Source organism: Tachypleus tridentatus, chromosome 1, assembly GCF_004210375.1.
Source record: "Tachypleus tridentatus isolate NWPU-2018 chromosome 1, ASM421037v1, whole genome shotgun sequence".
NCBI lineage: Eukaryota > Metazoa > Arthropoda > Merostomata > Xiphosura > Limulidae > Tachypleus > Tachypleus tridentatus.
In genome coordinates, this window is record NC_134825.1 from 16,687,608 (window position 1) to 16,699,738 (window position 12,131).

Below are 12,131 nucleotides of genomic sequence, written 5' to 3' on the forward strand. Positions count from 1 at the left end.
TACTCCTTCTATAACCTGTCAGTCGTGTCAATCACTCACTACTTCTGTAACCTGTCAGACGTTTCGGTTATTAACTCCTTACGTATCGTGTCAGACGTGTCAATCACTTACTCCTTCTGTAACCCGTCAGACGTGTCGGTTATTAACTCCTTACGTATCCTGTCAGACGTGTCAATCACTTACTCCTTCTGTAACCTGTCAGACATGTCGGTTATTAACTCCTTACGTATCTTGTCAGACGTGTCAATCATTTACTCCTCTGTATCCCATCAGACGTTTCAGTTATTAACTCCTTCTGTATTCTATAACACATGCTAGTCACTCACTACTTCTTGTCCTTTCAGACGTGTTATGATCATGTTTACAAACAACGACTGAAACACAAGTTTCCACATTCTCATGCAGTTCATTCTTTATAACTTTTCCAATTAACCTTCATTCTATACGTTATACTGCATAACGTTCTCTATTTCATGATATATCATTTTATATAATTGAACTGATAAAAAGTCAATAAACAAGCATTACTAAGAGAAAACTGAAAAGACGACCCATATAGTACAGTCCAATTTCCTAACATCCCTTCCACACCTATTGAAAATCTAACATTGATAATAATACGTTTCTGTAACCCAATATCGAACAGTCATTAAAAACTGTTAGAACAGTTAATCCAAAATTAAATTATACAAATGAAACAAAGATAAAAAATTGAATCAATAGACATAATCTTTCAAAACAGTTTCATACAGAATATAATCCAATGGCTTATATAAGGACTGTTTGATACCACTAAGCTAGTTATATAAAAATGTTATAGCACAGTGGTAAGTTCCACACTTTACTGTCTAAAGGATGCCAATTAAGAGGACGGGAAGAGGAAGAGGGGGTGATGGCATCAAAGATGATGAAGTCATAGTTCCAAATGTTAGGGACGTGCTGTTAGTCGCCATGATAGGCATGTCATAGTTCAACAAAGTGTCACTCTCACTAGTTTATGACAAAATAATCTACGCATGTATCTCATGTTTTTAAAGACAGAGTCACAAAGTGGACACCACACTTCTTTATCATTAATTAGTCCCACAAAAACAATACGATAATTTAAAACCTACTCAATTGAGTGATTAAAATATTTTGAATACTAAATTATTAATTTTCCTGTGCTAAAAAAACTATATCTCACTTAATCTAATGCATAAAATACATGGCTATATATCGCCCTAAAAAGAACAATGTGATACAACGATTAAAACATATACTTTATACAAGAACTTACATCGTCACTAAAATGTTTATTACTCAATAATTAAAACTTTCACCATATTGGGATAAAATAATTTACACATGTTACTTTTCCCATGTTTTACAAAGGCTGAGTCCTAAAAAAATTAAATTTCCTTTTTATTTATATGCCCTAAAAGGATGATATCTTAATTAAAACTTACTATTTTAATTATCAATCAAGAGTTTTAGTGATAAAATAAATTGTTAATTACAATAGTTAATGCAGCACAATTATGTACGCTACTAAGTACATGAAACATGTCTGTAGTTTTAAATTGTCCTAAACAAGAGCAGTATCATGGAACAATTAGAACTTATACAATATTTTACGTTGTCAATAAAACGTTTATTATGGAATAACACTTTTACTAACTTGTGACCAAATAATTTATACATGTTTTACATACATGTAGTCACTATTATTATCGAACAATTTTAACAAATATACTGTGACAGTACAAGTTTTGAACGTCTACATTTAATTATTTTAAAGTTCGTTGTCTGTAATAAATATAATAAATGATTGACTTACTGTATTCATCCATTTTCTATATATCCAGTTATCACTGGTAGACAAACACAAAGCTTGTGAAAGTATGGAATACATATCTAAACTTTCAGACAATATTCGGTGGGGCACTGTTTCACAAATCATACATAACCAATACTCATCTTACAGCAACACGAACAAACTTACTCATTACTAATATTTAAAGTATCACAACTTTTAGACTGTCTATCACGAAACACACGTACAAATTTTTACATGTCGTTAGTTTGTAAAACTAACGAACCCGTATCTGATATCTATGATATATTGTGTATTTTTGAATTTCGGGCAAAGCTATACAAGAGCTATCTATGCTATTCGTCCCTAATTTTGCAGTGTAAGAATAGAGGGAAGGCAGCTAGTCATCACTACCCACCACAAACTCTTGGGCTACTCGTTTAACAACGAATAGTGCGATTAACTGGTATATTATAACACCCTGCAGCTGAAAGGGCGAGCATGTTTGGAGTGACGGGGATTCGAACCCGCGATCCTCAGATTAGGAGTCGAGTGCCTTAATCGCCTGGCTATGCAAGGCCTCTATGGTATAAACAGTTATTTGTGACAAGACGTAATCAGATGGAAAACTTGGAGTGAAAAACGTCACCAATATACAGATATTGAAGGCTATTATTTAAAATAACAAAACTTTGAGACTTTCTAAAGTTAAGGCACTAATAACATACACATGCAATCTAGAAACAAAAGTTTATGAATTACAAAGGTCAGACACAATCACAAGACGAGATTGTTTGGTCACACGTACAGTGTAGGGCTGTGAGGTATCTCATTTGATTACATTCCTCATTATTCACATCGAGAAGAATGTTGCATGTTCCTTTCTACATCTTTCAAAACTATATGTACATTTAAACTTAGTTGTTTTTCAAATACACAAAAGAAAATCACCAGTATTATAATCTTTAGATTATTCCACTTCATAGATAAATTACAAAACAGTATTCCACGATTATATATAAAACCAACTTTTTGTCCGAAGAACTTTTGACTGGAAATGTCTGATTGTGTCTGTAATATTTGAACTACGCCACTAGGAAGTTATTTTTATGTATATTGCTTATGAGATAATCAAAATATGTTAAGAATGTATCAGTATTATGTACAATTTAAATAAGGAGACTGCATTTTTGATATAGAGAAGTGGAGGTCAGATGGTCGAGTGGTGCTATACACTGTAGGTCTAACAAATGCAAACCCACCCCAGTATTAACAACCAGAGATATAGATTTAGAAAAAAACAAACAAGAAGCAAATAAACGAAGTTAATCATTGCATTCTTAAACCAACTCAATAATAATTAGAATTTATATAAAAAGCATTCAATCATTTAACCAGTCACTGAGAACATAAGTTATAAACGTTCAAACAAAATGGCTTTCCATCTTCTTTAAATAATGCAATGTAGTTTTTTATTTACAATGGATCCAGGTATTCTGCTCAGTATTAATGCGACTCCTTCCATCCATACCCTTTGATGTCAGTGTTTTAACTGGGTTCGAAACAAGTAATTGCTAGTGAGAATAAGATAAACTAATTATCAGTAAGCCACACGACAACATATGCTTTTCATTTGAACAGGTCTTATAGAGTAGGAATTCTTTCGAGCTGAAGTCTTCTCTCATGTGGAATTTCCAGTGGTTTATTATACTAAAAGTAAGGTTTTGATACAAGTTGTATGGATAGCTCATTCTTTATCTTTATGTCTAACAACAAACAAAGAAACTCTTACTTGGAACCAGGCTCTTGCGAACAATACAGACAGATCCTGATGACTGTCAGACACTAAAGAAACGGCTTCCTCCAAGGTGTGGACATCGTGACCATTGATCTAAAGAAGAAAGATATTATGTGTTGGAAACCTCACAGTGAACAGATACTAACAGTTAAACAGAACAATACAAGGAAATATAATTTGAAAATGGCCTATGAGCTCACTAAAATTTTCATTAATCACATTAAAACTTTGCAAGAATTATGGACTATTAACATTATAGAATGTTATGAATGAGTACCCATAGAACCACACGCGTATACATAAGACAACATCCGTACGGATAATACACCGTGAGTATACATAAGACAACATAGGCACCGATAACACAACGTGAGCATACATAAGGCAACATGAGATGTTTGTTTGTTTTTGTTATGCACAAAGCTACACAATGAGCTATCTGTGCTCTGCCCACCACAAGTATCGAAACTCGGTTTCTAGTGGTGTGAGTCCGCAGACATACCGCTGTGCCACTGAGAGGCGCCAACATAAGAATCTATGAAACAACGTGAGTATACATAAGACAACATGATAACCCATAACACAGTGTGGGTTTATATAATGTGGGTGTTCATACACAAGAAAATCTTACCTGAATTTGCTGGTTTTAGTTTTTATTCGAAAGATTTATAATTTTAGAAGGTTTTAAAGAAAAATGTTGTAAAAAGGAAACTTACTTTTACTTGATAAATCAGCATATACTCGTATGTATAAATAAGGCTTTGTAAAATTTGTATCACTCCAATACAAAAACAATGTTATAACAACGTTGTTATACGAGTTGTTATTGGTGCTAGATTAAAAAGTAGCGTTTTTTTAAAGCACCTAAACACTTATATTTGAATCGATTTACGATTTTTTTTATATTGGCCTTTAAAAATTGATGGAAACAAGAACACTATGAAATCTTGGATACCAAAATAATATTTTTAACACGATGAAAAACAAGTACTTTAACATGTTAAACATGATTAGCATCATAAAAGAAACAAGTAGGTTAACATGTTTGTCAGATATAAAAGACTGTTTAGTGTAGGCAGTATTAATTATTAATTTATTTTGTATTTGTAATTCGTTGATATCGAGACTTTCGAACGTTACTTTTATAATCTATTGATATTAAGGCTATAGACTTTTCTACAAGGCCTAAATGATCGACGTATAAATAGCTGCGACCAAATGAACAGAAACATGATAAAATTAAAGTTACGTGAAAGAGAAGTATTGTGAGAGAAAAGTTAGAAACGTAACTTAACTGCTGTGGTAGTGAATGACCTAACGGTTGATATGTTTGAGAGAGATTAACAGTTTGAAAGAGATAGGAAGAATAATTTGTCTTGCCAAAGGGTGTTCTAAACTAACTGAACCCGTCTGTGTGGACTTTGATAAAAGGCAGACGATTATTGGAAGTACGAAGAGTAGACCATTACTAGAAGTTCAGGATATAATTGCGGTAACTCACGCGACAGCGTAAGTGAATTATACATGGATAATATTGCGATAGAAATAGAGAAAGATAGTTCGGTTTGTAGACAACAAGAAGAGAACTGTATAGTGTTTAAGATAGAAATACGATCTCTTTAGTGTAAAGAATTTTGTACATAAGTTTAACTTGTTTCGAATATATATATCATTTTAAAAGAAATGGAGTGAGTGTTGTTCATTTATTGTCGAATATGTCACCAACAAATCACAGGCACGTACTGAAGATTAATCCTTAGCCAGGCGCACTCATATATTTCCAATATTATACATATATATATATATATATATATATTATAAAAATAAGTTTCTGGCATCATAACAGAAACAAGGACGACATCATGATGAGACAAAATCGTAAGAAATACAAGGAATTTGCGATGAGACACACATGAAATGATTGATTATTTTTATTTTATAGCTTTTAACTCAAGAACTTTATAATATCACGAGCGTCGACCTTACCTGTAGAACCTGGTCACCCTCCTGAAGACGGCCATCTTTGTCAGCTGCACTACCGTCTTCTATCTGCTCAACAGAAGCCAGTTTGAGTTTTATAAGAACAAAAGCTGTTTCAGTTAGTTTGTTCTTGAATACCTCTCTTTAGAATAAATAAGTTGTCAGTTGATAAGTTGAATATCATAAAATTGTAATAATAAAAAATACAAACAAGAGATAATTTGATTTAAAAAAGTGAACATGAATTAAAAACGTAATACCAACGAAACTTACTTGAGTTATAATTACACCTGCATGAGCTTCTTCCTCTGAGAAACCAGAAGAAAAATGTAAACCTAAGTTCTCTTTACTGACCATTCGACGTATCGTAACTTCCTAGGGTGAAAATATTTGAAAAATATCATTTTAACTGAAATAACTTTTAACTTATCGCCAATATGTAAAGCAACGTTTTAAATAAGTGTCTATGTTTTCGCAGAACTTAAACTTCAAGGCTTGTAAATTTAGTCATCATAACCACTGGCTTTAGAAACAAGAATTATTTTTATATAATATATGTTTGTTTGTTTTAGGATCGAATTTCGGATATTGTTGTTGTGATTCCGTTAACGTATTGTTGACACGTTGAGGTAATATTAAAAAAAATAAGATCGTTGCTCGTGTTGTCCTGTCAAACTACTGGTATTGCTAACTACTGATGAAATGCGAATAAAACTGACAAAACACAACCTTTGAAACAAGGAGTATCAAAAACAAGCTGTATTACAATGCTGATTTATCGTATCTCCAAGAAGTAAATATTGTCATTTTTTCCCTCAGATCACATTTTCTGCTAAATAAGAACTAAAGACAATATTATGAGTATACAGGACCTAACTTTTAACCAAATCTGATGCACTGCCACAACCTTTCTAAAAGCTGCTTTGGAACAAATCTAAACGTACGAATAACAATTTAATATCTGTTATAGATGAAGAAAAATAAATATTAAAAGTAAAATTATTTTTATTGTGGAGTTTGTTGATCGTCAAGAACAAAGTTATGTAATGGGCTAATTGTGCTGTGCCCACCACAGTTGTTAGCGTTAAAGCCTTCAAATTAATGTATGAGCACACCACTTTATACAGATCGATGAACACTTGGTTTTAGCTTTAATATTAAGTGAAGTATTAATAAATAGTTAAATATAACATGTAGTGAAGTATTAGTGTAAAGTTAAGCCTAACATCTAGTGAAGTTTTAATAAACAGTTAACTTACATCTAGTGAAGTATTACTTTAAAGTTAAGGCTAAAATCTGGTGAAGTATTAATATATAGTTAAATCTAGCATCTAGTGAAGTATTAATATGTAGTTAACTCTAACACCTAGTGAAGTATTAATATGTAGTGAACTCCAAGATGTGGTGAAGTATTATTATATAGTTATGCGCTTCCACAACTTTTAAAATCAATAACAGTATTGTAGACAAATGAAAGCAACACACATTTAACACATATTTTAATTTTTCATGTTTCAGTAGTTAAGATAAAATATAAAGGTTTAAAATCGTTGTGATTTCAACAATTAAAATCAATCGAAATTAGTTTTGTTTAACCTTTTGACTGTGTTTTTTTGTAAGTATCACATTTTATATGACTGCTCCTTTGGTATAACTTTGTTGATTTTTACACGTGAAGTGTTACTTGATATTTAACATATTTTGTTTAAAAGGATATCGAAAATACACTAAAGATCCTCAGTCATTAAAAGAAGCACTTAAGCCCTAGCAACGGGTGGCCAAAAACATACTGTTTGAAAGATCACGTGACGCAGAAGAACCTGTACAGTTTGGATTTATCGGCTGTTAGGCTTAGAGGCATGAAGAGTTTATTGGCAGGTTAATACACTGAATTTAAAATGACGGTAAAGCTATGTTGCAGTGCATAATCAGGAAACAGGTTTTTGTTGTATTTTTAGAGTATAAACTTTATAAAGTAAATATAAAATACGATCACAAGCCTAAAGATTAGACGGTGGCGTTAGGTAGTGTACATCCGGGTTTATTCTTCTAGATCACGCCTAGAAAGTGTCACTTTTCTTTTCAGGGTTAGCTGATGAGGATTTCTTGGTGATTTAACGAGTTTTGTAACAAGTTCAGTGTTTTATATCAGCGAGTTGCTTGAGGAAATTAAATGTCATTTGGTTTAGATAAAGATTTAATCTTACATTTCACAAGAAAGGGTCTATAGACAGTGTACACCTACAAATTTAAATTACTGAAAAGAATACTTAAAACGATAGATATACATATATTCTACATTTACTTATGATAACACCAATGTAAAAGTTTTAATTATTTTGAAAGTGTATAGGTACTGTGAAATACATTCAACAATTAAAATATATATCAGCTTTTCTAAACTTTTTGAAGTTTGGAGATGTGATAAACAGCTTTCAGACTTCGTGTAACTCACTTGTTACAACAGTTATCTTACGGTTAGTTTATTTAAAAACTGAGCTGAGTATGTGAGATGTTGATATCGAAACGTATTGTTTGGATATTATATCTGCTGTATTTTTAATTAGTTTTTTTATTATTCCTTTTCTTAATTGTATTTATTATTGATTTATTAATATTTAAGATAAATTATTTATTAATGCTGTTGTGAAGTCCTGGTCAGTCTTGTTTATTATTCATGTTGAATTTATTTTAAAGCGTTGTTGTTGTTTTTGTTGAATAACCATGACTATAGAAGCGGGTTCATCTCAGACCGTTACAAACTCAAAGGTAAAATTATACACCACACTGGGACTACTAAAGCAATGAAGAGACTTTTCCCACTTATAAACAGGTTGCTGCCACCTGAAGACATTGATTAAGTGTAGATAACCATGTGACGGACAAATGGGATGAGGTGTCATACACTTTAGTATTTATTGATTTACTTGAAGAAATTATGAACTAAACACCAACGAGGCATGATATCATGTGTAAAGTAAACTGCATTTAATCTGACACTAAGCAACCGTATGATTTAACACTAAGCAACTATATAATCTGACAGTAAGCAACCGTATGATTTAACACTAAGCAACTATATAATCTGACACTAAGCAACCGTATGATTTAACACTAAGCAACTATATAATCTGACACTAAGCAACCGTATGATTTAACACTAAGAAACTATATAATCTGACACTAAGCAACTATATAATCTGACACTAAGCAACCGTATGATTTAACACTAAGCAACTATTTAATCTGACACTAAGCAACCGTATGATTTAACACTAAGCAACTATATAATCTGACACTAAGCAACCGTATGATTTAACACTAAGCAACTATATAATCTGACACTAAGCAACCGTATGATTTAACACTAAGCAACTATATAATCTGACACTAAGCAACCGTATGACTGTACATGATTTAACACTAAGAAACTGTTTGATTGTACGTAATCTGACATTAAGAAACCACACAGATTTACATGATCTGACACTAAGAAACCATGTGACTGAACGTCATCTAACACTAATAATCTGTTTGATCGTATATAATCTAACACTAAGAAACTGTTTGATGGTACATTATTTGACGCTAAGAATTGTTTGTTTGTTTTTTAATTTTGCGCAAAGCTACTCGAGGGCTATTTGCGCTAGCCGTCCCTAACTTAGCAGTGTAAGACTAGAGGGAAGGCAGCTAGTCATCACCACCCACCGCCAACTCTTGGGCTACTCTTTTACCAACGAATAGTGGGATTGACCGTCACATTATAACGCCCCCACGGCCGAAAAGGCGGGCATGTTTGGCGCGACCGGGATTTGAGACGCTAAGAAACGGTATGATTGTACTTGATCTAAGACTAAGAAAGTATTTGAGTCTACGTAATCAGACACTAAGAAATCACATTGATTTACATGATCTAGCACTAAGAAACCATATGGATGTACATGATCTGTTACTAAGAAACTATTCGGCTGTATATGATCTGACAATAGAAACGATGTGACTGTACATAACCTGACGCTAGGAAACTATTTGATTGTAAATAACCTTACACTAAGAAACTATTTGTTTGTATGTGGTCTGAACTAAAGACCTATTTGACTGTAAATAATCTGACACTAAGAAACTATTTGACTGTAGATAATCTGGTACCAAGAAACCATATGACGCTACATGATCTGACACTAAGAAACTATTTGACTGTACATATTCTGGCGCCAAAAAACTATTTGACGGTACATGATCTAACATCTAAGAAACTATCTGACTACATAATCTGGCACCAAGAAATAATTTGACGGTACACGATCTGACATTAAGAACCTATTTGTCTGTATGTGGTTTGAACTAAGAAACTATTTGACTGTACAGAATCAGACACTAAGAAACTGTATGCATGTAGATTATCTGATATTAAGAAACCACATACTGTGCATAGTCTGGCATTGAGAAACCATATGACTATACATAATCTGACATTAAGACACTATTTAATTTTATATGATCTAAAACTAAGAAACTACCTGCTCTACATAATCTGGCATCAAGAAACAATGCGACTGTACATAATTTTACAATAAGTTAGTGTATGACTGTACATAATTTAATACAAAGCGATCATACGACTGCCATAATCTGACAATAAGTTACCATATGAATGTATGAGTACATAGTCTGACACTAACATATCATATTATTTTCATGATATGATACTATGTGATATGATTATATACATAATCGGACAATAAGTGACCTTATGACTGTACATAATCCGACAATAAGAAAACGCGTCTTTATGTGATCTGACACAAAGAAACCATATGACTGTATATAATCTAACACTCATATATTATTTGATTGTACATGATCTGATACTAACAAGCTATTTGACTATATATAATCTGACACTAAAAAACCATATGGAGGTACATGATCTGACACTAAGAAACCACTTGACTATACATAGTGTTACACTAAGTTACTCTATGATTATACATGATCTATCAAGAAAGATCGAAGGTGGAGTGTGGTAACGAGCCATGGAGGGTTGGTCTGACCATTTGATTCCTCAACATCATCCAATGAGAGACCTCAATTTAGCCAACTGTGCCTGTATACGAAGGCTAAACAGAGGAATAGCCTACAGTCGATCCTGAGAAAGCAAAGCTCACTGAGGAAGGAAGAAAAATGGTTCGAAAGATGTTTATGAAATAGAATATAGCACTTCCAATCAGGAATATCCACCTTCCTCAGATGACTCAAAGAAAGAACATGGGTGGAGATGGTAATGAGCCACAGATGAAGGTAGAGACAATCCCAGGTAAGATATTATGGTATCTATCGAAGCTTGGTAGCATACTGTAGAGAAAGATTTAAATGGTGGAGGTGAAGAGGAAGTTCATGGGACTGGATGTGCAGATTCTGGACTGGAAAAGTGCAGAAAGCCACCATGCAGAGCCAAAGCCACACATGGTGTAAAAGGTCCAACATCTTCAAGGCAGAGGTCCTGACAGATCCATACGTCGTATACCCATATTTCAGCTTGGATCGTATTAGGGCAAGAAGTGGAAAAGAGGACACATAATGTTCAGTGCCCAAGTAAACTCGAGAAAATGCTGCGTAATGTGAGGAATAAAAGTGTAGTTGCAGATAAATAGAAGCCCCAACTGTGGCCGACTTCAACAAATGAGTGAGAACAGTCTGAAACTGCTTGTACATAAATTTCATGCTCGACAACTGCCAAGAAATGTGGAAGTCATTGACGCAGAGGCAACTTGCAACAGTAAGAGGAAGTTGTTGAGTGATAGCATTGATCTTAATACTGAAAAGTGTGGCACTAAAAGTACAGCCCTGAGGAACGTTAAGTTCCTGTGTGAGGGATCAGGATAGGTTCGAACCCATACAGACTTGGACAATGTGGTCGAGTAAGAATGTTACAAATGAAAATGTGTAAATACCCACCCATCCTACAGAAATGGGGGTATTCAAAATACCAAACCTTTATATAGAGATGTAATTTCACAAACCCTTTCAAGATCAAAGAAGAAAGAAACAAAATGTTCTGTCTTGATTAAGTTTTTCCAATATCGACGTTTCAAGTCGAATCACAATGATCAAGACTGGAGCGCTGTTGACAGAAACCACATTGGGTGGGCGACAAGCGGTTGTTTGATTTAAATAACCAAATAAAACGTGAATCAACCATCTTTTCCAAACTTTACATACACAACTAGTAAAAAAAATTGGATGATAATTAGAAGGAATTTTGGGATCCTTCCCAGGCTTAGAAATGGGTAAGGTAATAGCCTTGTACCAAACATCAAGATAAACGTTTTCCTTCTAGATCTGGTTAACAAGCAGAAGAGAGTAAGAGAGGTAGAAAAGAGATGGCGCAGCATTTCATAGCGAACATAATCAGGTCCAACCATTGTTCTGCCAGACTGATGAAGAGCTTGTTAAAATTTCACCAGCGTAAATGGGCGATTATAGTGGTAAAGACGATTACTTAAAATGAAAGAGGTGATTGCTTTGCCCGAGACTTGATTGCCAAGAATGCTAGGG

At 33.5% G+C, this 12,131-nt stretch overlaps 1 protein-coding gene across 4 annotated transcripts in view; it reads right to left on the reverse strand.

The window, feature by feature from the left end:
• Positions 1 to 12,131, reverse strand: part of LOC143243870 (PDZ domain-containing RING finger protein 4-like) — a 283,466-nt gene that overhangs the window by 6,176 nt on the left and 265,159 nt on the right. For all 4 annotated transcript variants that reach the window (XM_076487620.1, XM_076487638.1, XM_076487629.1 and 1 more), the window contains exons 4-6: positions 5,847 to 5,948; positions 5,580 to 5,642; positions 3,588 to 3,686 (exon numbers count right to left, since the gene is read on the reverse strand). In XM_076487620.1, coding sequence (XP_076343735.1) covers positions 3,588 to 3,686; positions 5,580 to 5,642; positions 5,847 to 5,948 — 264 coding nt within the window. The remainder of the gene's footprint in view (positions 1 to 3,587; positions 3,687 to 5,579; positions 5,643 to 5,846; positions 5,949 to 12,131) is intronic.